The sequence below is a fragment of the Aristolochia californica genome, unplaced genomic scaffold (assembly GCF_029961685.1).
Source record: "Aristolochia californica isolate CCGP_79_NKW_82.1479 unplaced genomic scaffold, dmAriCali1.0.hap1 SCAF_11, whole genome shotgun sequence".
Taxonomy (NCBI): Eukaryota; Viridiplantae; Streptophyta; class Magnoliopsida; order Piperales; family Aristolochiaceae; genus Aristolochia; species Aristolochia californica.
In genome coordinates this window covers 9,367,713-9,395,590 of record NW_027181782.1, presented here as the reverse complement: position 1 = coordinate 9,395,590, position 27,878 = coordinate 9,367,713, and the positions used below count along the sequence as shown (strand labels likewise).

The window sequence follows — 27,878 nt, the reverse complement described above, 5'->3', positions numbered from 1 at the left end:
GAGAAAGCGAATTGTTTTTTGGTGTTAGTGTGCACAATGAAAAGTGCGGTGTAAAATATTTTTTTGTGCTAGTGTACACAATAGAAATTGCAGTGAAAAGTGTAGAGATAATTTTTATTAATAAAATATTATGATAAATTTAACTTTTATAGCTTTTACATATTTTTTTAGTAATAAACTAAAAGATAGATTTTAACTTCTCATAATTAATTTATACTACGCAAAATATCTCTTATGTTATTAATAAAATATTATATTTATTTATTTATCATATTCATTACTGTTATTTTTTATTTATCTATTTTTATAATTAATTAGGGCACTAGATAATTATCACACATAATTATTGTATTAATTTAGACTAAACCGCAATCTTTCTTAATTTATTAATAAAATATTTTATTTAATTAATTAGTAGAATAATATATTTTAATATTACATTCAATTACTTAGTAACCATGTATGTTTATGTTAATTATCTGTTTAGATATATGATCTATTTACGTATATCATAAAAGTAACTCATTCTCTTGTTTACTGTATATTTTTCATTTTGACACTAATACAGGAAAATTCTTTCCAGTACACTTTACATCTACCACACTTTCACTTTCATTTACATTTTTACTTTCATTTTCATTGTGATTCACTTACAGTGTTACTTTCACTCTCATTTACACTTTTTTACTTTCATTTTCATTGTAATTCACTTTCAGTTTTATTCACATTACGCCATGTACGTGCTCTCTACTCGCCACTTAGATATCTTTTTGGGGCCACTTTCCCCGTGAAATTGAATTCGCTTTCACTTTACATGCACTACAAGTAAATCGATTTGGCTTTCAACCTGTAGCAACCCAAAATCCCTCGCTCTTGCATTCCTTCGGCATAGGAACTACACTTCTGACAGAACGAAAGGCGTTTCGGCCACTTCAGGTTTTTGGACTTCCTCTACTCTCTTTCGTACTTTTTTTTTCTTTTTTTTTTCGCTGTTGCATCCTTGTTCCCCGTCTTCTTTAACAAGCTGGTGATGTGCGCACTCTGATAATAATGGGCCAAACACCCATTTGCAATGTGGCTTTTGACGCAAGTAAAGGATATTGATTCCTGAGCCAGCAGAGAGAACTATATTAAATCTCTCTGTAGAACCTGAACCTGGGGAATGATACACATTCCGTTTGATCTTTCGTTACAGTGGTGCTGTTGTTTTGGTGTTTTCTCGGATTAGGTTCAGAGGCGGAAAAGGTTGATTGGAATGGTTTTCAAATAAACTTGTGAGAGAAGTTGCAGGATGTCCAAGACGTTGGTTTTTGTCTACAATACGAGGCATTAATATTCTAGATATTGACTTTGATGAGTGATTTGGAGATACCCAGTTGGCTGCAAAGGCTGCCTCTGGCACCTGAATATCACCCCACTGAAACCGAATTTGCTGATCCCATTGCATACATATCCAAAATTGAACAGGAAGCAAGCTCCTTTGGTATTTGCAAGGTGGTTCCGCCATTGCCCAAACCTTCAAAAAAATATGTTTTATCAAACTTAAACAAGTCACTATCAAAATGCCCCGATTTGGGGTCCAACTCAGATTCTTCCAGTATTTCTTCACCTTCCCAAATTGGTTCAGGAGATAAAGGAAATGATGGAATGGTTCGGGCTGTGTTCGCAACAAGACATCAAGAGCTTGGTCATAGTTTAAAAAGACATAAAGGACCCATGTTGGCTAGGCAACCAGATGTTTGTAAGCAAGTTTGGCAAAGTGGGGAGTTTTATACATTAGATCAGTTTGAATCAAAATCAAAAGCTTTTGCACGAAGTCAGTTGAGTAGCTTGAAGGAAGTGTCTCCATTAGTTGTGGAGGCTCAATTTTGGAAGGCTGCTTCTGATAAGCCCATTTATGTCGAGTATGCAAATGACATGCCAGGCTCTGGTTTTGGAGAGCCAGAAGAACCAGCTCTATTTTTCCATAAGCGAATGAGAAAGCAGAAATTCAATGGGGAAAGTGTTACTAATGAAAAAGAAAAGTTGGAATGTGTAGAAGAATCTCAAGCTAAAACAGAAGAAGATTCTTCCTCTAAGACCTTCTGTAGTGTTGATAGAGAAGGTACTGCAGGTTGGAAGCTTTCAAATAGCCCTTGGAATTTGCAAGTAATTGCAAGATCTGCAGGTTCACTTACTCGCTTTATGCCTGATGAAGTACCTGGAGTTACCTCTCCCATGGTTTATATTGGAATGTTGTTCAGTTGGTTTGCTTGGCATGTGGAAGATCATGAGCTTCATAGTTTGAACTTCCTCCATACGGGTTCTCCAAAGACTTGGTATGGAGTTCCTGGTGATTTTGCTTTTGCATTGGAAGAATTCATTGGATTCCGCGGTTATGGTGGAAATCTTGATCGATTAGGTATGTTCCTATAATTTCTTGTATAGATAGAATTCTTGGATTACTTATGCATTTGTATTTTTAATTTGATTTGGTTCTATTCTTAACAACACATTGCCAGCTGCACTCGCTCTCCTAGGTGAGAAAACAACTTTGATGTCACCTGAGATTATTGTTGCGTCTGGGATTCCTTGTTGCAGGTAAGCTTAATTGGGGACTTTACTTGCTAACTCCCAGTGTTTCAGGCCTTTCAACCTCTGAGAGGGCCAATGTCATACTGAACTAGATTTTGGGGCTTTTATGCTAATGAAATAATGCCATGTCATGGTCTTATTTTAAGGAGACATAATTAAACATGAAAATAATCAGTATTGCATTGTACTATTTATGCTTATGGTTTTTATCTCAGGTTGGTACAAAATCCTGGTGAATTTGTCGTGACATTTCCAAGGGCATATCATGTAGGATTCAGCCACGGTAATAGTCTTGTATATTTTCTATCTTTTAGTTGTGTACCTCCTTTCATTATTGTAGTTGCTGTAATTCTATGAATGGCTTTGAAAGTTTGCATGTTTTGAGTCCTTCCCTTTTCAAAACTTTCTTGGATGTATTTTGAATTTTTTGGCTCAAAGTTTGGAGAACAATAGAACTGTTCATGTCCTTATATTTATGTAGTTTTCTTGGCCAATCTTTATGTTCACAGGGTTTAATTGTGGGGAAGCTGCTAATTTTGCCACTCCACAGTGGCTTAAAGTAGCAAAGGAAGCTGCTGTACGTAGAGCTGCAATGAATTATTTGCCGATGCTGTCTCATCAGCAGCTGCTGTACTTGCTTTCAGTGTCCTTTGTTTCAAGGTTAACTGATCTTGTGCACTTTCTTTGTTTCTTTTTGGGTATAATATCTATGGGCAAAAGTCAACATGCTGATTCTTTTCTCTGATTATAAGAAGATATGTTGTATCAATTGTTAATTTAATATACTTGTGTATTTAGTTCTGATTTAGAAGAATGCCATACTTACTGCATTAATTAGTCAGTGCATACAGGAAGAATAAAACTTCATTGCATGCATGGACGTTGTGTCTGTTATTGAGGTTAACATTTGAAATGATGGATTTGTAAGTACATCTTGCAAGTACCCTCTTTGGGCTTTCCAGTTGAGCTGTCTAAACTATGTGCTCTATCATTCCAACTTTGTTTTCTGGAGGTCTCTGTACTAATAACAGAATTCTCTAGTCAAGGACTTTTTTGGGTTTTGATGACCGTGTAGAGAAACAATTGTGGACCACCATGCTGCAGGATGGTCAATTATGAATCCTCTAGCTGCTTACTAGTGTGCAAATGTTTACAGTAAATTAACTAGGATATATTTCTCTTTTGTTTCATTAATTCATATAGTTATTAGGTAAAGTTTTGGTTATTATTTTGGTCTGGAGATGTAATGGAGGTTGTTCAAATGACTTCTAAGATTCAAAAGCTTTTGCAATATTGTTTATGTAGAAGACTAGCCAATTTTTTTATTTTTTAACTTTTCATCTCTTTCTTTCTTTTTTCTTTCTTTTTTCTTGACTTAGTTCCTCTTTGTTCTCTTTGTCCATGTCTCTCTCTATATATATTTACATATATATTTGGTGTCTGAAATGGGCACCTAATCATAATCTTGTTCTCCAGTTTGAATCTGCTGGAAATTCTTTTAATGCCAGAATACCTAAAGACTTACTCCCAGGGATACGAAGTTCTCGCCTCAGTGATCGTAAGAAGGAAGAAAAAGAAAATATAGTTAAGAAAGCATTTCTTGATGATATTGTGAGAGAAAATTGTCTATTAAAGGGTTTCCTTGAAAAGGAGGTGGCTGAATGTGCAGTGCTCTGGGACCCTGAAATGCTGCCTTCCGCAAGTAATGGTTCATCAGGTTTATTGGTTGACAAACAAAAGAAAATTGATGGCCAATTAACTCCTTCAGTTAATCCAGAGAATGATGGGGTTGTGGATGATGTCAATTGTCCAAGTTCCCATATGGAGCAATTGAACAATTTATATTACGATGCAGATGATTTGCCATGTGGCTTACATATGGACTCAGGGGCACTGGCTTGTGTGGCTTGCGGACTTCTAGGATTTCCATTTATGTCAATAGTCCAACCTTCAGACAAAGCTCTAGAAGACATTTTGTCTGGAGAGGGAGAAGCATGCAAGGGACAAATGAAGGGCAATATTTATCGTAATGAGACCATCAAGGCTGCTGATTCAGGTGCCATATCTTGAACCTTTTTTTTTTTATAGCTTAGTCAGATCATGTACTAATAGCAGCTTAAGTTCTTCCTTAGTTTTGGATTCTCCAAACTCTCACTATGTTGTTTATGATAGCTACATGTTTCTAATTCTATTGTGGATACTCTAAGTATGAGCTATTCTAATCTTCTTGGCTTTTTTAGATTTTTTACCAAAAATAGGTTTATATGCTCACAACTTGAGACTATTGTTCTGGATATTTTCTGAGTTTGTCGTACCACTTTACTGATTGAAAAAAATGCGACTTGTTGCGTGCCATATGATTACTGGAGATGACAAATAAAAGCAGAGGAACTAATCATCATTATCATGAAAATATGGTCCCAACTATGTTACATAGTTATATTAATCATTTTTTTTATAAAGATGTATTATATTAACAAGAGAAAATTTTACAAAGGAAGAGGGAGTAGATCCCTAACAACAACACAGTTATATTAATCCTCTTCTTCCACTCTTGAGCTTTCATAAAGTTATGTTAGGGAAAAATCGTCGATGACAAACAAGGCAAGTAAACGGGTAATCATGCACGACACAATATTTTTACGTGGTTCGGCAAGTTGCCAAAGTTGCCTACGTCCACGTGAGCTGTAGAGGATTTCATTTCAAATCAATTGAGGATCACAATACAATAGGGAGGCTTATCTGTTATAGCAGCAACGTCGTCCCACTGTCTCTCACAGCAACGACACTGTCTCTCACAGCAACGACTCCCTACTACCTCTACCAGTAGCACATGAACGTCTCCTTGCTGCCTTTGCTAGCAGCCCCTGGAAAGCCTCCTTGCTGCCTCTACCAGCAGCACCTGGAAAGCCTCCTTGCTGCCTCTACCAGTAGCACCTGCATGTCTCCTTGCTGCCTCTACCAGCAGCACTTGGAACGCCTCCTTGCTGCCTCTGCCAGCAGCCCCTGGAAAGTCTCCTTGCTCCCTCTACCAGCAGCCCCTGGAAAACCTCCTTGTTGCCTCTACCAGCAACACCTGGAAAGCCTCTTTGCTGCCTCTGCCAGCAGCCCCTGGAAAGCCTTCTTGCTGCCTCTACCAACAACACTTAGAAAGCCTCCTTTCTGCCTTTGTCAGCAGCACCGGAAAAGCCTCCTTGTTGCCTCTGCCAGCAACACTTGGAAAGCCTCCTTGCTACCTCTACCAGCAGCACCTGGCAAGCCTCCTTGCTGCCTCTGCCAGTAGCACCTGGAAAGCCTCCTTGCTGCCTCTACCAGCAGCACCTGGAAAGCCTCTTTGCTGGAACGACTCCCACCGGAATTATTCCCCTCTATTTGCTTTCTCTCACAGCGACGCACAACGACACTGTTCAGCAGCAGCGTCGCTCCTCGAGCCCTTTGTTCGGCAACGGTGAGCCTCCACGACTCTCTCCTTTTCGGCAACAGCCAACCTCCATTGCTCCCTCTTCTAGCAGCAACGGCATCGACTTCCGTCTTTCAACAACAGCGCCGAGCGGCAGTGTTCATTGCGCCGAGTCCCGAGCTTACCCTCTTTTGACATTGGCGTCACTTCTCACGTCAGTGAGAAACCTCCTCTCTTCCGGCACCCGCGATGCTCATCTCGAGCTGCTCTTTTCCGGCAGCGGCAACGAATACCGAGTGGTTCTTTGCAGCGTAACATGACGACGCTCTCTCTGCGGCGTCGTCTAGACGAGAGTCCCAAGCCTCTCTTTGCGGCGTTGTCCCAACGAGAGTCAGAGGCCGAAACCTCTCGATTTCTCTCTTCCGCAGCTCCCACTGACGCTAATCCTGTTCTTTCGGCACCGGCAAGTCCCGGCGAGACCGAAGCTCACTGCTTTGTCTTCCTGGCTGTCTGTCTGTAAGTATCAAAGAGAAAAAATATCAACGACAGGAGGGAAAACTTAGTTTTTCCCTTGAGTGAAGCACACGCCAAACGAGAGAGAAAATCCTTAGGGGCTCACCTCTCTGGCACCAACCCCATTACTTCCTGACAATCTCCCACTTGAAGACTGATTTCAATCTGTCTTCACACATATCAATGCAGCAGCTCTTCCTCAAACATGATAATCTCCACCTCTGCAACTCACTGCCCCTGTCTTCATGCTAGAAGACCAACTGAAGTTGTGCATAACTTTAGTTTCTCAAGTGTAACACCTGGCCAGCTCCCACTTGCCTTTGAGCCCTCTCTGCTGCCATCGTTTTCCCTCAGATCTGAACCTCAGTTCTGATACCAGTTGAAAGGACTATGGACACCACCTATCTCCACATTGGTAAGATATTGTCCACTTTGGGCCTAAGCCCTCATGGATTTGCTCTTGGGCTTTACCCCCAAAAGGCCTCATACCAATGGAGATAGTGTCCACACTTATATATCCAAGATCCTCCCCACTTCTAGCCAATGTGGGACTTTGGTCGTATACCCAACAAGTTAGGTCTATTATTTCTTTTTTAAAAGTACCAGGTCGGTTGGTAGGTTACTGTTGCACTTCAGGGATCTCCTTTCATGTAAGAAGTGTTGCATTGGCTAGGTTTTTGGGCCAAAAACTCCTCTTGCGTTACATGTGAGCCACAAATTTTGGTACATTCTTCTTGTCAGTCTCATGACCATCTATGTGCTTGTGTTCTAATCTGCAACATGCTCTGTAAAGGATGACATAGGATAGCAAGGGATTTAATTAGGTAAAAGGAATAGTACCTGAAGCTCTCGTTTCCATGGATATGAATCACCTGATATGGGCTTACATGTGTTGATATCTAGAGCCACGATTCATTCCACTAGTGTTGGCAAGTTAGTCACTGATTCTTAAGATTGTAAAGACTTTTTTTAAATGCATCCTATTCTGGTGACTTCTTTCCTATCGGTGATGCAGTTTTTATTTTTTGATTTGTGTCTTCTTATCCTTGCGATGCTTTCTTTTACTGTTAACATGCTTTATATATTCGTTGTCATTTAATAATATTTTTATTTCTTTTATTTTTTATTTTTCAAGTCTTTGCTCACAATTTTCATTTACGTAAGATGTAGTCTTCTTGTAGTCCTTGCTTGTCCAACTGACATAACTGGTTATTTCTTTTGTCAATTATCTCAAACAGCTTATGTCACTTGTCTATTGTTACTTTTCAAATTTTATCATTCCGAGTGGAGCGGGCCATTGGCTCAGTGGTAGGGTTTCTAGAGTGAGGTCTTTCATTGAATCTCAGCATGGGTATTGAGTATAGTGTTCATGTGTAATCAACATTCAAAAATAAAAAGAATAATATTATCTCTCCTAGTTTTGCTGCAAATGGGCTCAATGTTCAACTGTGTCACTTTCATCATTAGTTCCAGTTGTTTTTCCTATGGTCACCATTAGCCATTTGAACAACAGATAGGGCCTGGAACTGCTTAGCTTATGTTGTCGTTGGTCTCCTCTGCTTACTACTTTGCGGTGTTGGTGTCTGTGTCTGATTATAGATCCAAAGATTGCTTGCTGATTTCACATCAGGTTCAGATCCTGCTGTTTTCCAAAAAGAAAAGAAAAAGTTCCTTTTTATCATTCATGCTTTTAAATAAAAATAACTAATTCACTATGTTCAAATCTTGACAAAGTGATTACCTTTTCTTTGGGTGCTTCTTGAAAATTGTATTTTGTACTGCCATGCATCAGGCTATTTTCTATTCAATGTTTACCACCCACTGCCATTAACTTTAGCTGCATTTGAGGTAAGTTGGGAACTGTCTCAGAATGATTTTTCCTGCTGTCATGTATTGGCTTCATGTGAGTAATGGTAGGCCACAAGAATCTCTTATTGTATCTTTTGGTGTTAAAATACAGCCAATTGCAGTCATATCCGTTTGTTCCTCTATAACTAGTCTATTGAAACATCTATCTAATTCTAGTTACCTATGTCTATGGATTTTAATTTCTTGAAACAGGAGCAGTACGTGAGGACCAAAAAGATAACTCCTATCAGGAATCTGGACTGACTATTCTGACAATTGACGAGAATATGGTCATGACCAACACAAATGAGTGTCAGAATATGACAGTAGATGATGTGGACCCTCACAACTTAAATGGGATTAACATCTGTAGTAACGTTTTTGATAGTTTGGAGCCCTGTCTTCTTGGCACAGAGGGGTGTCTTAAAGCCCCTGGGCACAATAGCTGCAAGAAGGTTAGAAAGCCATGGAATACAACTAGTAGGATTTTAAGGCCACGGATCTTCTGCCTGGAGCATGCACTTGAGATTGAGAAATTGTTGGAGAGCAAAGGTGGTGCAAAATTTTTAATTATTTGCCATTCAGGTAAAAGATGGCGTTTCGATCACATTGTTTATACTTCATACATTTTATGGTTATACTCCATCTTTACCTTGCTTTTATTAGCTTTATATTCGTTTTTGAGGTTTCTATTCAGGTGTTCTGTTTTTCCTACTGTTTGGAGATGCCTTTTTATACCTCAAATTTTTCCCTCTCCAGATTTCTGATGCTTGGGGAATAATCAGTAATCTTTTAAAAAGCTTTTAATTTAAATTGTTGGAGTGTATATCTGTGAGTTGCACTCCATAAAATTTGTTGTTTGTGCAAAATTTCTGAAGTGGTGAGGGCTTGCAATCTCTTATGACCTGAGTACTCTTGGAATTGCCATTTCATTTGCTTATTAAGCTTTACAAACTTTGTGAATCTTTTTTAGGATCTTTCCCTATTTGAGATGGTTTTTAAGGATGCTGGTGTAGGAAGTCAAAGATGGTTTTCAAGGAGAAGCAAAAACTTTTATAAAAAAAAAAAAAAACAGGAGAAGCAAAAACTTTTTGCTTCCAAAATTGAAAGTGGAAGTGGTAAAGTCTATCCAACCGGGCCTTTCCAAATTTGAAACTAGAAGTGGTAAAAGATATTTAGAGTATGAGATGATTTTAAGTTTGTTTTGGTCAGTACAGGAATACTAATATTTAGTTGACCAGATAATTGAGTACAGGACAATTAATATTTATTTACTTCCTTTTGATGTTGAAGATGATTATGATCACAGAAACTAAAGACAAGTGAAAGAGGGGGATGATGAAGAGGTAGAAAAAAAGGAAAGTGGAAAAGGAAGAAGAAAAGCTATAGAAGAGAGGACAGAAGAGAGGAGTTGGAATAAGAATTGTAAGACCCTAAGTTGGGTAATATGAGGAGACAATGACTGTCCTCTCCTTCTTATTAAACATAGTAATGTGAGAGTAATGAGAAGGCTGTCTTTTGAACTATACGCATAGAGAAAAAACAATGCAACACCCTTTCTATGAAGCTAGACTTTCGTACACTCTCCTTCAAACTGGAGAATAGGCATTATACAACGTAGCTATTTTATATTACAAATTAAATCGAGACCAGGGTAAAGTCTTAATAAAGAAATCTCTGAGTTGGGCTTTAGATAGAATAAAGGGTGTTGCACACTTTCCACCAAACAGCACCTCTCAGATATAGTGGTGTCAACTTCAGTGTGTTTGGTATGTTCTTGAAAGACTGGGTTGCAATGAGAATTGCTGCCTGGTTATTACGTTCCATGGATAAGGTAGTCTCCAAGCCAAACTCAGATAATAAGGACTGGACCCAAATCATTTCACATGCAGTATGTACCATGTCTCTTATATTTGGCTTCAACACTTGACCCTTACAACCACTAATTGGTTTTTATTCCATATAAATAAATTACCTCCAATGAAAGTACAATAGCCCCTTGTTGATCTTTGGTTAGTCTTAGAACCTATAGTTAGCATCAGGATAGCCAGACTCATCAACATGCCCCTGATTCTTATATAGTAAATGGAGCTCCCTTGAGATAGATGAGAATCCTGTAAACTACTTCAAGGTGTAAATTTTGGCCTTTTTCCATGAAGAGGCTAACCACACTAACAACAGGCAAGACGCTCGTGTTCGTAACCATGGCATAAATCAACTTACCTCCAAGTTTGCTAGTATTGGGTCTTATCTTTTGAAATAGGTATCTGTTGGTTCGAGCCACTTAGAAGGCCTATTGTTCAATCTTATAATTAAATCATTTTTCTTAACATTTCTCAATGTGGGAGTTTTGTTTACTTAATATTCCCTCTCACGTCCAGGATTACACATAACGGGTTTGCCACATGTCCAAAATACACAAATGACCTGGCTCTTCCCTCATGGAGCCCATACAACACAAATAACCTGGAGAACACACACTAGGCCTCGGCTACACATGTTACTTGCTTTGGTACCTCTGTTGGGTTGAGTCCAGTTTCATCCCAAAATGACTAGCCACTTAAGAGGCCTATTGCTCAAACTTATAATTAAATCATTTTTTCTTAATAGTTCTCAATGTTGGACTATTTTTTTATGAAAGTACGTATATTGATAAACAGAGAGAAATACAAACCTAGTTTTAAGGGCCTGACTCCACAACAAAGTGTTGGAGAGACACACCGCTTTAGCCTGAGAGTTTGCTAAGTGATTAGCAGAGCATGGAATGTGTTTCCACATACAAATTAGCCCAAAAAGTAAATTACAAATTTCCTTGAACATATCCCAATGTTGCCAGGGGGGGTGACCATGATTTGCGCACCAATTGATGATTACTGCTGAGTCGCCTTCAATACAGAGTGGGCCAGAGAGATGGTTGGAGAAGACCTTGAGCCCGTGCAGAAGTCCAACGAGTTCTGTAGTCGTAGAGTCTGACCTGCCAAGGGGGCCAGCATATGAGAAGAGAAGTTCGCTATGTCCATTGTCAAGAACACCACCGAAATCCGCAGGACCAGGGCAGCCTGAAGCACTGCCATCAAAGTTGAGCTTTATATATCCAGGTGGAGGGGGTGTCCATGTGGCCGTGATAGGGGGGCGAACGGGAAGGGACATCTCGGCAATGGATAGCCAATTTCCCTAGAAGTTTGAGTCACTGAATTTTTTGAATTCTTTTTTGTTTAAAAGCCAAACAGAGACTTGGCTTGCTATTTGGTCAGTCAAAACCTCAATAGGGCAGGACTTGAATTTGAATTTTCTTTTGTTGCGTTCTTTCCAGAGAGCCCGGATAATATGCCCAATGCAACAAGATATAATTATTTTCCCTAGCCTTGGAAGCTGCGAGTTGACCAGAGAGAGGATAGTGTCAGCAAGGTTACTCAAAGCACAAAATTGGAGGCCAATTTTGTTTAAAAGGGTTGTCCAAACTTGGTAGGCATACTGGCAAGAAATGAGGACGTGAGTTGCTGTTTCTGGGGTATTTATGCAAAAGGGCAGTGATGGTCCAAGATTGAGGCACCTCTACGAGTTAGAGCATCAAAGGTTAATATTTTGTTTCTGCAGGTAGACCAAATGAAGAATTTGGCTTGTGGGGGGGGGGGGGGGGCTAGCAGATACCAAGCTTGAGCCGCTGGGTGCTTAGGATGATCTGAGAGGTTGTTTAAGAGTGCATGGGCCGAGGATGAGGAGAAAGGTCCTTTTGGACAGGGAGTCCAAATTCAATGTTGGACTCTTTGCCACTCAACAATATCACCTCATTATGTGGGGTAGAGTGAATTTCCATTGTGGTATCCACAGTTCTTGCCCTTAGCAACCCTATTTCACTCAACAAGTTAAGATTGTGTTTCCTCTGGGATAAGATTATACTTGACTATTTCTGAGCAACTTAAATCCCCAAAAAGTATTTTAATGACCCGACTTCCTTATGTTGAAATTGTTGCCCAAGATACTTTTTCATCTCCATTATGCCTTTGTTATGATCCCTTGAAATCATATTGACATTCACATAAACAATCAATATACTTCACCTAGTTTCATGTCTTAGAATAAATACTGATTGATTCAAGTCACTTTCTCTTGAGCCTGAACATCATCACCACATGACTAAACTTGTCAAATCAAGCATGAGGATTCCGCTTGAGGCCTTAAATGCTTTCTTGAGATGCCACACCTTGTCTATCTCCATTTGAGCAACAAATCTTGGTGGTTTCTCCATATATACCTCTTCACTTAGATCACCACACAACAAGACATTTTTAACATCAAATATAGATGCAACCACCAACCTTTATTAACAACCACAAATATGTGAAGATACAAACAAAATTTGAATGATTTAGGGGGGAAAACGTTTCACCAGAGTTGACACTATAGGTTCAAGTGTAGCCTTTTGCAACAAACTAAGCCTTATAACCCTCAATTGTCGCGTTAACATGGTGTTTGACTATTAAACCCATCGACAACCTACAATCTTGGCCTTTACCAGTGGAGAACGTAAATTCCAACTCCCCTGTTAAGTGTAATGCTATCATCTCTACCTTTGTTATCGCCTTCCATTCAGGTTTGTGTAGTGCCTCAGTATGTCTTAGGAATTGACATTGAAGTAAGAGAGGACAAAAAGACTCCATAATAAGGTGAGAATTTATGAAATAAATCAAATTAAGAAATTGGATGTGATGCAGAACAACGTGATCTTAACGATTTTGATGGTGAAATTGTGGAAGAAAAGAAGAGAATCAGAGAAAGAGAAGATGAATTGAGAAGAAGAAAAAAAAGAAGATTAAAGAGGAAGAAGAGAAAGATCGGGAAGAGGAGAACGAAGGATAATTTCAATTCATCAACAAAACTGTCTCACTAATCCGGTTACAATCACTTAATAAAGAAAAAAAACCGAAATTCAAAATAAAAAAAAAAGATAAATCACTAACTGACAAATCTTGTAAAATCAGGAAAAAAATAAAAATAAAAAAATATGGGGGTCGTGGGTCCTGGTGAGGCTCGATGCCTCCGAGTGTAAACTCATGTGACTGGTGGCACATTGGTGTCCCCACCAACTCTCCTGGGGTAAGAAAATCTCAACCTTGTCGAGTGTAGCTCCTGGAGGCTCTGATAATACTCAAACAAATCCGAATCCAACTGCTGCAGTGTCTCGTAAGAAATCCAAGTTTTGTCTGAATCTGGACGCCTTGCTTAATGTACCTAAGAAATATTGAAATGCACCATTCTTGGTTAAAATTATTTGTCCATCTAAAATAGCATCAATATGATCTTTTTGTGCTGGTGGTAGAGGAAAAGGGGAAGGAGTCAAAGGGTCTGCAGGGGTGGGAATGGGTGCTGTATTGGATGAAGTGGTAGAGTCAGAAGGGGTCAAACAAAATGGATCATCAGGAATGGATGAAGGACCCCTGTATGTGATCAAATCCTCAATGTTAAAAGTGGAGCTAATGCTAGATTCAGGTGACAAATCAACAATATAAGCATTAGTTCCCACTCTTCTCAGCACCTTAAATGGTCTTGCAACTTTTGAGCTTGCCCCGAAGGTAGCCGCTTGGGTTGAATCTGAGCCATGACATAGTCACCCTCATTGAAGTCTTTAACATTTTTGCGCATTTCAGCATATATTATGTATTGGGCATTATTTGCGTGAATACGTTTATTAACTTTAGCATGCAATTTTTGGACTTGACGTGCAAACGAAACGACGTACTTAGAAACCCTAACTTGGGGAGACATTGGTATGAGATCTAAAGATTTCTTAGGTTGATACCCATTGACAACTTGAAATGGGCTCATACTTATTGACTTATTTACCGAATCGTTGTATGCAAATTGTGCAGTTGGAAGAATTAAGTCCCATGTCCGATGATGGTCACCAACAAGGCATCGAAGTAGGTTCCCTAAACTGTGGTTAACGACTTCAGTTTGACCATCAATCTATGAATGGTAGTATGGATGGTAGACATTAGAAAATTTCGATTGTGTACCTGCTAAGTGCCACAAGGTTTTCCAAAAGTAGTTCATGAAGTAGACATCATTGTTAGAAACGATGGTCTGAGGAAGATCGTATAGTTTGACAATTTCATCAAAGAATAGTCGAGCGACTCTTGATGCATCGGAAGTTTTAACACAAGGGATAAAATGAGCCATCTTGGAAAACGATATACCACAACAAAGATGGAGTCGTTTTTCCGAAAGGTACGTTGTAGACCTAAGACAAAATTGATGCTCTATGTTTACCCAATTGACATGTCCTACACTGTCCAACCAGTTTTGCGACGTCCCTTTTTAAGCTTGTCCAGTAAAATTGACTTTCCACCTCCTCAATTGTTTTATTTTGCCTAAAATGTCCTCTGAATCCTCCCACATGGAGTTCCCAAAATAAAAAAGTCTCGCACCGATGTACAAGGAACATATAGCTTATCTGATCGAAATAAATAATCATCTTGGAGATAGAAGTCATCGATGGGGCATTGCTGTCCCTATCACTATTCAGTGTACACCTTACCAAAGTTGGGACAAGAATCGTAGTCATCGTTCATATTCTCAAAACTGGTAACTTGCACACTCACCTTAGACAATAAGATAATCTTGCGATTGAGGGCATCAACCACTTTATTCACACTCCCGGATTGGTGCTTCAAGACCAAAAGAGCATGCTTGTAGGTACGCGACCCATCGCCTATGCCTAGAATTAAGTTTCTTTTATGAATTGAGATATTGAAAAGCCTCGTGATCGAAGTACAAGATGAATTCATGTGGAAGGAGATAGTGACACCAATAACATAAAGCTTGTCCAACCTCAAAGAATTCCTTGTCATAGGTTGAGTACTTTTGTTTGGCGTAGTTAAGTTTTTCACTAAAATACGCGATCGGATGTCGCTCTTGACTCAGTACACCTTAGAAAACCTTAGAAAAATTAGGTAATCTCATAACAGGTGCCTCTGTCACACTTTTTTAATATCTTGGAAAGCACGAGAGGCGGCTTTCGACCATGAAAACTGTCCTTCATGCAATCAGTCATAGGCGCCATGATGGAACTGAATCCTCTGATAAATCGTTTGTAAAAAGTGGCTAAACCATAAAAACTATGAACCTCATGAATGGTAGAAGGTTCTGGCTACTCAACAATTGCTTTTGCTTTCCGGGGATCTATAGTGAGACCAACGGGAGTTAAGGCAAAGCCCAAGAAAAGCACCTGATTAGTTAGAAAGGAACATTTTCGGAGATTTGCTTAAAGCTGTTCCTTCCGGAGCGTGTGGCAAACTAGGCGGAGGTGGTCAAGGTGCTAGTCTTTGGTTTGGCTATAAATGAGGATGTCATCAAAATGGACCACCAATAACTTACCAAAAAATGGTCAAAGCACTTGTGCATCTTGTGCATGAAAGTGTTAGGTGAATTCGACAATCCAAAAGACATAACCATCCATTCATGTAGCCCATCTTTTATCTTAAAGGTTGTCTTCCATTTGTCTTCCGGGCAGACTTGAATCTGGTGGTAACTACTTTTAAGGTCAATCTTCAAAAATATAGTGGGACCCATCAACATATCTATGATATCATCTAGTCGGGGAATCAAAAATCGATACTTGACGATGATTTTGTTGATGGCCCTACTGTCCACACACATTTGCCAAGGGCCATCCTTCTTTGGTATGAGTAGGGCACTGCGCAAGGACATATACTCTCCCTGATGAATCCCTTTTGAAGGAGTTCATTCACCTGCCGCTGTAATTCTCCATTGTTGGAAGATAAGCTCAAACCCACACGACCAAGGAAGGTCCACATATCTAAGATTATTATAAGATGGGTAACACGACCAGGGAAGGCGCACAAGATGGGCCCAAACCCATAAAAAGTAGGACCCACAATGATTACCATGAGTTGGCATCCTTATCACATCAGTTGGAAGATCAAGGACTCACAAAAGTATCTAATCATATGGTACGTCAAAGAATAGTTTTAGTTTGAGTTATGTTTGTCTTTTATCTATATTGAGTTATTTAATTATGTTAGGACTTATCTTTAAGTGTTAAAGTTTGGGTGTAATTGGGACAAGGGTAGTTTTATTGTAATTGGACTCTACTACCTTCCTCTATTATAAATAGAGGTTTATGTACTCTGATTACAACAAGTTAAAGATGTCAATGAAGTATTTCACTTTTCCATAAATTCAACATGGTATCAAAGTAGGTGCTGTGAGTTGACTTGGTCAACTCACGGAGAGAGATATCGATATTTGAATGAGGGAAGGTCAGATTGCAGAAAGGTTCGAGCAACAGTAGCAATCTTCCGATTCTGAGGTATTTTTTGCTATCAAGAAATAAACTTTATACGGAGAAATATATATAAAAAGAAAGATCTGTAAGTCTATTCTTTTAACTATACAACCAATTTTTTATCTGAGTTATCTACAAAGAGAAATCGATATTTGAAGCAGCAAAGGTCAGATTGAAAAAGAGGTTCGAGCGGCAGCAGAAAGCTTCAAATTTCAAGGTATTTTTTGCTATCAAGACCAAGACTTTATGTGGAGAAATATATATCAAACGAAAGATCTGTAAGTCTATTCTTTTACCTATTCAACCAATTTTTTATTTGAGTTATCTACAAATAGAAATCGATATTTGAAGCAACAAAGTTCAGATTGAAAAAGAGGTTTGAGCGGCAACAGAAAGCTTCAAATTCCGAGGTATTTTATGCTATCAAGAAAGATATTTTATATGGAGAATTATATATCAAAAGAAAGATCCGTAAGTCTATTTTCTTACCTATTCAACCCATCCTCGGTATGATCTTTTTATAAGGAGATATTGATCTTTGATGAATCAATGGTCATTTTGGAAAAAAAGGAGCAACAGTGCTTCGTTCGGCCAGATAACAGAGACCGAAATCTATCAGATTATTTATCTTCTGATAACTATATTTTATGAAGAGAAGTTATACTTGCATGAAAGGTATTTAAGTCTAGTTTCAGAAGGAAATTTTTTTATGTCAATATGATCTATATTTTAAGATATATTCGCATTGGAAGAATCAAAGGTCATGCTGGTATTCTACTGTATTGAAAAATCCGAATTTATGTCAATAATTTTGCGTCACTTTTTGAGTGGATATATCAGGAAAATATCTCACTTCTCCCTGGTTTGAGGGCTTATTTGTACATCTCTGTTATTTGGGCCTATTGCTACCTCTATGATATTTGGTTCAAGCTGGGATCACTGCCATTATATCCCAGCTTGAGGGGGAGAATTAGAAGAAGTACAAGAAAGAAGTATTTTATTCCTTATGTTGTGGATAAGTTTATGTGACCAAAATATTCAAGAAAGGGGGAGCACAAAAGATGAAGCTTGTGCATCAAAGAAACAATATTTATATCGGATTATGATTGTTTTATGGGTCCTTCTACAAGGTTTATTATTTTGGTTCATGTTATGTGTGTTGGAAGATGGTTGTGTTATATTCAACTGCAACTATTATGTCTATTTGGAGACATTATTATTGAAGAAGAGGTGGTCTCATGTCATCATTTATTTTACCCCGTAAAAAAGATGAAAATTATGTGTGGTTGGGAGTCGATGACGGAGGAACTTCATCCCCGTAAAAAAAATCAAAATTATTTGTGGTTGGAAGTCCATGACGGAGGAACTTCATCCCCGTAAAAAAGATCAAAATTTATTTGTAGTTGGAAGTCCATGACGGAGGAACTTATTATTACATCTACGTTATCCCCCCTTGTAATGGCTTTTATGTCTCCTACCACTTGAGAGTCGTTGTCCTATGGAGGGACACGGTGGTGGACACTTCAGAGCAATGCTGATAGACACACTACCGATAGAAGTGGAGTGTGCCTTACATCCAGCATTAGATTGGAGTCTGAAGCAATGGCTTACCGGCTAGGAGTGATTTTTACTCTCACTTATATAATGCCGCATGGCCTCAATGAAGGATGCAACAACGTGAGGGGGATTATTGGAAGATGAAGGCATATTAGAAGATGTGCCATTTTATACAAAAATATTCTATACATCATTTGCAGCAAGTTGGGAGTTCATGTTGTTTTGTCACCCCCAGGTTGAGGGGGAGTGTTGGAAGATAAGCTCAAGCTCACACGACCAAGGAATGCCCACATATCTAAGATTATTATAAGATGGGCCACACGACCAAGGAAGGCCCACAAGATGGGCCCAAACCCATAAGAAGTAGGACCCACAATGATTACCATGAGTTGGCATCCTTATCACATCAGTTGGAAGATCAAGGACTCACAAAAATATTTAATCATATGGTCATGTCAAAGAAGAGTTTTAGTTTGAGTTATATTTGTCTTTTATCTATATTGAGTTATTTGATTTTGTTAATACTTATCTTTAAGTGTTAGAGTTTGGGTGTAATTGGGACAAGGGTAGTTTTATTGTAATTGGACTCTACTACCTTCCTCTATTATAAATAAAGGTTCATGTACTCTGATTACAACAAGTTAAAGATGTCAATGAAGTATTTCACTTTTCCATAAATTCAACATCCATGTTTAGCGAGATTCATTCGATAATGTGGTAGATTTGGCATAGGTGGTAGTGTATCTGGAAGCTCCTTGGTAAAGACATCTTAGAATTCTCGTAAGATGGACTCAACTTTAGGCAGGGGGTCGCCTGAGGATTTCACGGGTACCTCGCGGGCTACCACTACAAAAACTACAGACTGATGCAGTATTTCTTGTTCCATATCTTTGGGACTGATGTAATGCAAGGTTTTCATTTGGGAGCTCGATTGTTCTTTACCCTGCGTAATAGGTTGTGGAGGCAATGGTTTAAGGTGGATGATCTTTTCGTTAAACAAGGAGGAAATATTTGAGCGCCCATAAATAGGAACATCTTGGTCATACAACCAGGGCTTGCCCAAAATGATGTGACCCACATCCATGATAATTACATCACACCAGATGTCTTCCTTGTAGTCTTAGGAATTGAATAGGAACTGGACACCTACCCTCGATTGAAATGGAGGTATCATCAACCCACAAAACTCAATAGAGTTTGGGATGTGGGACTGTCTTTAGGCCGAGGTGGGCAATGATGCAAGATGAAATGACATTGATGCAACTGCCGCTATTAATGATGACTTTACAACCCTTATCTTCATACTTGATGTAAGTGTGAAAGATAGTGGTCCGACTCCTTGGCTGAGTCAATGCACATTGGGCAACATTCAGCCTGTTAAGAGGAGTGTGGTCGGGCCTCACGCAATTCATGGTGGTTGTGTTTTCCTCACCTGTCTCATCTAGGAGATCAAAATCGGAGGGATCAGGATTGTACTCCATGTTTTCCTGGTCTTCTTGTGGGTATACCTGATTCTCGACAAGAAGGGCTTGAGTGCTACAACTGGATACAATGTGCTCAAATCCTCGACACTTATGACATAGAATCCTCGAATTGAATTTTGACAATTCTTTTCCTGCCCCTGATGGAGGGGTGTCTAGATTGCGACACAATCTCTAAGGGGGAGCTCCTAAAATTGACTTTCCTAAAACTTGAGGACCGGTCATGGAAGACCTAAAAGGCATTGTATGGGTGTCTGTCCCTTGTGTGGGTGGGAATTTGGTGGCTAACTCATAATTATGGGCAATTGCATAAGCATCCTCCATAGTAGTGACACCCCAAAGCATCATCTCTTGTCAAAGGTCATCATTTAGGCCCTTTTGGAACTTGCTTAAAGTGATGTTTTTGTCTTTCATAACAGAACACCACATATGGAACTCATCAAATTGAGCAATGTACTCAGTGACTGATTTATTCCCTTGCCTAAGATTGTGCCACTGATCTAGAAGGGTGCTTCTATAGGAAGGGGGGACGTATTTTATCTAGAGTTTGAGTTTCATTTCCTCCCAGTGAGTAATAGGTGGCTTGTGTCTTCTCGTAGTATCCCTTTCAATGTTTTCCTAGAAAAGTTGAGCAATGCCTATCAATTTCATTTTCGTGAACCTGATTTTTCTATCATCACATAGGTTGTACCACCTGAAAAATCGGTTCATCTCATGAATCCACGTGGAAAATACCCATGGATCCAAATGATCATCAAATGTAGGGGCCTCGACTCTTTTGTGTTTCAAAATTTTGTCTTTGGGTCGCTCATGGTGTTGGGGGTAGGATACATGATTCCTAGAAGGAGGGAATATGTGAAAACGAGCACGAGGGAATTCCTCCTCTTCGGTATCAAAACCCCTAGGATGCTTAGTTTCTACATGGCTTTTCCCTTTGGCTGACCGAATTTCTAAGGCCGTGAGTCTATCATTAATGGTGCCAAGTAGATCCAAAATTTGTTTGAGGGTGTCATCTTCGGTGTCTATAATGGAGGATAACGCATTTCCCGTCATGATGTCCACTACGTAAATGCATGTACTATTGAGTTCCCTCAAATAAGCCCAAACAAATTCTATGCTTGTTAAAGTGTCTTGCTTATGGTTCATTTTGTGATTACTTAATTCAAATCAACAAAGATGCAAGACAAAAGTGCACAGACTAATAAGATAAAGGAAAGAATGAAACTAAAGCAGTGATTGAAATCTCTTTTTTTTTGGCACAAATTTTGTTGTATGAATTTCGAGGTTTAAGTAATGTTGGTACTACAAACTACCAGCACAAAAATAAATATTAATGCAATCTAAGACAAACTGTGTAATACCAGAAAGGGGGGTAGAACGTCATAACTTGGTAGGCTGGTTGGGGTGGACCATAGCAATGTATGCAATGTAGACGGCTAGCCAGGGTTGGAACTGAAGCTGGAGTGAACAAGCTGATGATGACTCTTTTTTTTAACCACCCTCTTTTCCTTAGCACGCGAGTCACTAGCTTTCTCTCAAATTCTCACGTGTGGGTGTTCTCTTCCTGTGCATCTATTTAATCAGAAGCTCGATGGTGAAGTTGATGGGAGGAAGACCGATGGGGAATCGACTCTTGCGACGGATGGCCCTTGGAGGCTCAGCTGCAGCGGCGGCTGCGACTGATGGCCCTCAAAGGCTTGGCTGTAGCGGCTGCTGCTAGCGACGGTGGCGGTGAACCCTTTAGTAGCTGCTGCGGGGGTTTTCTTCCGTGCGACGAACTTCAGAACTAGTCTGGGTGTCGTCGGTGGTTCCTAGGTGTTGCGGATGGTGGCTAGGCGGTGGAGCAGTGGTCGCTGGTGGGAGCTGATGACATTGGCTACGGGAAAGAGAAAGGGAAAGAGGGGATGGGGCTCAGTGAGTGTACCTGGGCTCACGGTTCGGTCGATGACGGTGTTGGGTTGGTTAGAGGGGTTGTTGCCCGGATGCTCTATTGGCCGGCGATGGAATAACATAGAGATGGGAGAAAGAAAGTGGGTGACAAACAGAATCGAGATGTTTCGGAAGAATTTCGATGTTGCAGTAGGCTTCAACACTTTTGGCTCTGGGAGGTCTTTGGCGATGGGTCTTCAGTGATAAGAATGTTTGATCTGATACCAAACTGATGCGGAACAACGTGATCTTAACGATTTTGACTTTGCAATTGGGGAAGAAAAGAGGAAAATCAGAGAAGGAGAAGAGGAATTAAGAAGAAGAAGAAAGAGAAGATTAGAGAGGAAGAAGAGAAGGATCGGGAAGCGGAGAACGAAGGATAATTTCAATTCATCAACAAAATTGTCTCACTAATTTGATTACAATCCCTTAATAAAGAAACAATACTGAAATTCAAAATTAAAAAACAAAGAGATAAATCACTAACTGATAAATCTCGTAAAATCAGAAAAATTAAAACAAAAATAAAATGAAATAAATATATTACAAAAATATCGGGGTAGTGGGTCCTGGTGGGCCTGATGCCTCCGAGTGTAAACTTGTGTGACTGGTGGCACACTGGTGTCCCCACCGGGATGCTTAGTACATTCTTCTACTCTTTTTTTTAGAGCAATGGAAAAAATGAGATCAGATGGAAGAGACACAATGGTAAGAGGTATGGCCCCGATAAGGAAACCAACCTCAGAAGAGGAGGTAGGAAAGATGCCATGAGTATTTGTTGGATGGTCAACACCAGTCAAAGGTGAGGGCACAGTCTCATGCACAATAACATGTGTCAAAAATGGTGAAGACAACAACTTGTTGGCCACAACAGCATAATAAGGAACTTCTTCAAAGAAAGTGACATTTGCAAACACAAACTATTGATCATTGGATCATTGCATCTATTACCTCTTTTGTACACGAGAATAATGATGGTAAAATACATTTAATAGTTTGGGGAGAGAGTTTCTTACAAGTCGGTCTGAAATTTTGGACAAAGCATACGCAACCAAACGGTTTTGGAGGACAAAAACGTGGAAGATTAGGGTGTAAAATCTGGAAGGAGGCATGACCATTAAAGATAGATGATGGGCATTAGATTAATAAGAGAGTAGGTAATCATTTCAAAAATAAAATAAAATAAGAGAGTAGGTAGTAAGCACTGCCTTATCCCCAAAATGGCGAGGGACATTCATTTGGAACAATAAACCACGAGCTATGTCCAAATGATAACTATTCTTGCACTCAACTATCCCATTTTTTTTTTTTAAACAACTACCCCATTTTGTTGAAGGGTGTGAGAACAAGATGATCGGTGAACAATGCCATCATCTGCAAAAATCCTTGAACTACTTACTCATTTAGCTATTGAATTTTAAGATTGAAGAAATTGAGATTTTACTTCATAAAAAATGCATAAGTACACCACCAATCTAATAGAATCTTTCAATAGATACACCCAAGTAGCATGAATATAATCATCAATAAAAGTAACAAAGTACTTACGTTCACTTATTAGGAATGTGGCATGGACTCCAAACATCTGAATCTACTAATTGAAATAAATCAAGAACTATTAAAGCTACTATTAATTGGAAAAAAATCTCTATGGTATTTGCCTGATTGCCAAGTGTTACAGTAAACTCTAAGGAGGATACCAAAGATATAATATGCTTCTTTAACTTGTCAGCTGCTTGAGAGCAGGACGGAGGTGCGACTCATATGTAGAAACAAAAGTCTACAAGGCTATAGGCGATGAATGTAAAGTTTCCTTGAGATAGCAAAGTCCATCTTTCTCACGACAGTTGAATTTATGGAAAAGAGAAAAACTTCATTGATTTGATGTAATTAGAGTACATGAACCCCAATTTATAATAGAGGAAAGTAGTAGAGTCCAATTACAATTAAACTACCCTTGTCCCAATTACACCCAAACTCTAACACTTAAAGATAAGTCCTAGCATAATTAAATAACTTAACATAAATAGAAGACTAATACCTTTAAACTGAAACTCTTCTGTGAGACCTGCTTCCATAATAATTTTGGTTCTGTAAGACTTCTTATTGTGAGAGTCATGTAAGACTCTTCCATATTTGCTCTTCAACAACGGCCTTCACCAATTGTCCTCTTCTCCAGAGGTCCTAAAAGCAAGGAAAGCAGATGAATGTCAAAGTGGCACTAGCAGAAGCCGATGGAGCTTGCTCCTCATGTGGAGTCACAGGGACTTGCATTAACTATTCATGTTACCACATTTAAGTCTAGGCCATTACCTTGAAATTCCTGGTTTGCCAACACTGGAAGTCTGCCAAACTTATTCCAATACTAGTATGGACTCTGATTAGATTTTCTTTGTTTCTGCACCGACCTCCCCCATTCTTGCCTCTCTGACCATGTGCTCTTCACAAGGGCTGTAGTATCACGTTTCACACCTGAAGTTGGGATGGCTGACTCTGCTTGCATTAAACTTGGAATTGTTTACTGAAAGGAACACTTTGTCGTATTGGCTAGAATTTGAGCCCCACTGGCTTCATAACCAAGTCCTGTGGCATATAGAAGTCAGGTCACTATAAACTTCCTCTCTTTGTTTGTTAAGCTTGTCCATTTCTTGGAGCAGGGGATGATATTTATTGATCTCCAGTCACACACCTTCCGTCTGTCCAACAAACTGCAGAGGAGGTTTATCTCCTCTTCCCGTGTTAAAAAAAACTTATACAAGTCACAAATATGAGACAAATTCTTGTCATGTGAAAACCTTTTTTCTAGAACCACCTTGATGCCCTTGGCAGTCTGACAAAAAAACTATTTGGTTACCTATGTGCCGTTCCACTCCTTTTAAAAGCCACAACAGAACCAGCAAATTGTCTTGCCCTCATAAACATATTTATCTTTCTTCCATAAACTACTATAAATCTCTGATGCTGGAGTCCACATGAGATAGTTGACCATCAAGCTTGATAGTTGTAACCTTTCCTGTTCCCTCGTCTCTCTCGCTTGACTTCTCAAGCCCATAAGGGGTTGATGACAGCTTTTCCATCAGCCATGATTCTAACTATCAGGCCAGAAAACATTGTTTTTACTAGACCTGCAAGTAGACATGACACAAGTTTTTCATTTGATTGTCAGTTGAAGATGATGGCATAGAGATGTAGCGACTTCAATTCCTTCTCTTAATGATCGTACAATTGAGGAGCAATATCAGATCTGCTCTGATACCATGAAGATAATTACAATCCCGAAAATTAAAGATTAAGTGTAGAGGGAAAAGAAGAGTGGAAGAAAAGAAAGATGAAAGGAAAGAAGACAAGTGATTAAAGAAAGGAGTTGGAATAGGACTTGTAAGACCCTAGTTGGGTCGTATGAGGAGACAGGGAGTCAACCTCTCGTTACTATTAAACGAGTTATGAGAGTAATGAAATGAATGCTCTTAGGGCTACATGCATAGAGAAAAAAAAATGAAAATAGTTCAAATTGGACCCTGCCTATGAAGCTAGACTCTCTTACAAATTTGTATAGAGACTTCATTCTGATTGGAATCCTTAATACCAATGAGCCGTCCAACTTGTTTCTGTAATTTTTCATGCATCATGAGCAGAATAATGGAAAGGACTGGCATTAAGAGACACTGAACAAGAAGGTGATTCTAAAACAATTCAGAGTTTGATTTATGGGGACATCAGTACTAGCAGCAATAGTCTATCTAAAAGCCACAAAACTGTTGTAAAGAACAAGACTAAAACAGAGTTTCAAAAAGTGAATTATGGAGTCCAATGTTACTTCAAGATGGTTCTCTATAGTCTGTTGAAATGATTTGTTAAGGTGATTGACTTCTGTTCCTGTTTGCTTTTGGTTGTATGAACAATCAATTTATACTGAGACTGTCATGTACATTTTTAATTGATGCAGATTTCCCAAAAATAAAAGAAGAAGCTCGGTTCATTGCTGAAGAAGTTGGTGTTCATCTCCAATTTGCAGATGGAACATTGAATCTCGCGTCAGAAGAGGATCTTAACTTGATTAATGTTGCAATTGATGTTGAGGAACACGAAGAATGTGGAGAAGATTGGACCTCAAAACTAGGTCTGAATCTCAAGTACTGTGTCAAGCTTCGCAAGCTATCTCCGTCAAAGTTTGAGCAGCACAGACTGGCATTAGGTGGGTTGTTCTCTGAGCAGGTTCCTTCTCTGAGTATGCCTAGCCTCAAATGGATCTCCAGAAAATCTCGAACACATAGCAAGGTACGAAATCCTGGTAACCTGAATTCATGTGGTCATAAGAGTGATTTAGTTGCAGAGAACTTAGTTAATGAAGCTAAGAATTGGGAAAGTTCTTTTGGTGAACCTGCACCTGAAGAATTAGGTTGTAAGCCCCGTGGTCGTGGCCGCCCTAGAAGATGCCTACCTAGAGAAGAGCTTTGTGGGGATATAACTGCATCTGACAATGGAACTAGTAATGTAAATGAGAAAGCTAATACTGGTTCAGTTATTTTGGCTTTGCCCACTGTGGCTATCTCAAACTCTGAAATATCTGAAAAATCAGAGTCAGAAGATCAGCCAATAATTCATGTAATAGATGTGGTGGGTGAGATACACAAGTCTGTGGACTCTTCCTATCCAAAAATATTAGAAGAGGTCAATGTTGGGGGTACTGACACTTCGAATTTGGATGGAGACTTCCCACTCAGCGGTGAAGCAGACAAGGACAATCAACCTTCTAATATTGGCCCAGCTTCTAGATCGTCTATTTCTGTTGTACCTCCAGCTGAACTTTCTGGAACTTCTCGTGTAACCCTTGGTGCAGAAGAAGCTAATACCAATAATGAAGTTTGTTCTTCTGAAAAGCCAGGCAATCCCAGTTTGTCACCTGAAGATTCTCAAAGTGAAAGTGAGCCTCTACATTCTGAGGGGAAAAGGAAGGGACTTGAAGTTTGTGGTTCTGAAAAATTTGTAGATTTCAATCCTCCTGGTTCCTCATCTGGTGCTTCTGAAACTCACCAAGATTCGCAAGTACCCATGGAAATTTATCAGACTGAAGTCTGTAAGTTTGAAAATTTATCTGGTTTTCCTTCTGTTTCAAGCATGGAAAGTTGTGAACAACTTCAGGCCGATGTTGCTGGTGAAGCAGATCTGCCAGCTTCAACAGATTCAGAGAGAATGCCTTATATTGCAAACTCAACTGCAGAAGTTTCTGAAAAGCAGGCCAACAATAAGATTTTCTATGAAGCAAGAGTGGAGAAAGCTCATAATTCCAGAAATCAGGAAGGTCAACTTGCCATTACTGTGACAAGTGGTTTGGAAATGCAGCAAAATGTTCATACTGGGCAGGAAAGAAACATTGCTAGTATGACTCATTCACGGGGGGTTCTTGCAAATGCCGCACCTATCTTCCTCGTGTACTCAAAAAAGCAGAAAAGAGAATCAGACAAGAAATGTAAGGATCCAGTTAATTGTAATGATTCAACATTGTCAAAAAAGGCTGACTGTAATGGTTTTATAAAGAGCCCATGTGAGGGCTTGAGACCAAGAACAGGGACCATGGTGGCTAGTATACCAAGTTGTGGAATAATGGATGAGAAGGTGCAAAAGAAGTCCAGGAAACAAATTGGTATAGCAGGTTTGAGGGTAAAATACAAGGCTAGTGAAGAGTCTTATGAGTGTGATATAGAAGGATGTCACATGAGTTTCTTAACAAAGGGTGAATTAAATCTCCACAGGCAGAATCAATGCACCCACAAGGGATGTGGGAAGCGGTTCAGTTGTCACAAGTATGCCATGCACCATCAGAAGGTTCACACCGATGAAAGGCCGCTGAAGTGCCCATGGAAGGGGTGTAAAATGTCATTCAAGTGGGCTTGGGCACGAACTGAACATGTACGCGTTCATACAGGCGAGAGACCGTATCAGTGTAAGTTTGAGGGTTGTGGTCTTACTTTTAGATTTGTTTCAGACTTCAGCCGCCACAGAAGAAAAACTGGACACACTTATTTAGACTAGCTACACTGCTGTAACATTTTAAGGATGTTAATTTTATTGTGGGAAGGAGGCAATTAGTTATAACGGCAGCTTCCTTTTTCTGGGGCATGCTAGTTGTAGGAAACATTTGTTGGATTAGCAGTAGATGATCCAATCTGACTTGAGTGTAATCGATGTGTTTGTTTCTCCATGGATCTTTGATCGGGTCTTCTGGACATTCTGTTGTTCCCCAACTTAATCAAAATGGATTATTTCA

General features: G+C 39.4%; 1 protein-coding gene across 1 annotated transcript; it reads left to right on the top strand.

Moving 5' to 3' along the window:
- Positions 1 to 883: 883 nt before the first annotated feature.
- LOC137944453 (lysine-specific demethylase ELF6-like) lies at positions 884 to 27,878 on the top strand. Its single transcript, XM_068790139.1, has 7 exons — positions 884 to 2,401; positions 2,502 to 2,580; positions 2,790 to 2,857; positions 3,084 to 3,234; positions 4,083 to 4,630; positions 8,549 to 8,920; positions 25,557 to 27,878. Exons 1-7 carry the CDS (start codon positions 1,354 to 1,356, stop codon positions 27,641 to 27,643), a joined length of 4,353 nt encoding a protein of 1,450 aa, XP_068646240.1. The 5' UTR covers positions 884 to 1,353; the 3' UTR covers positions 27,644 to 27,878.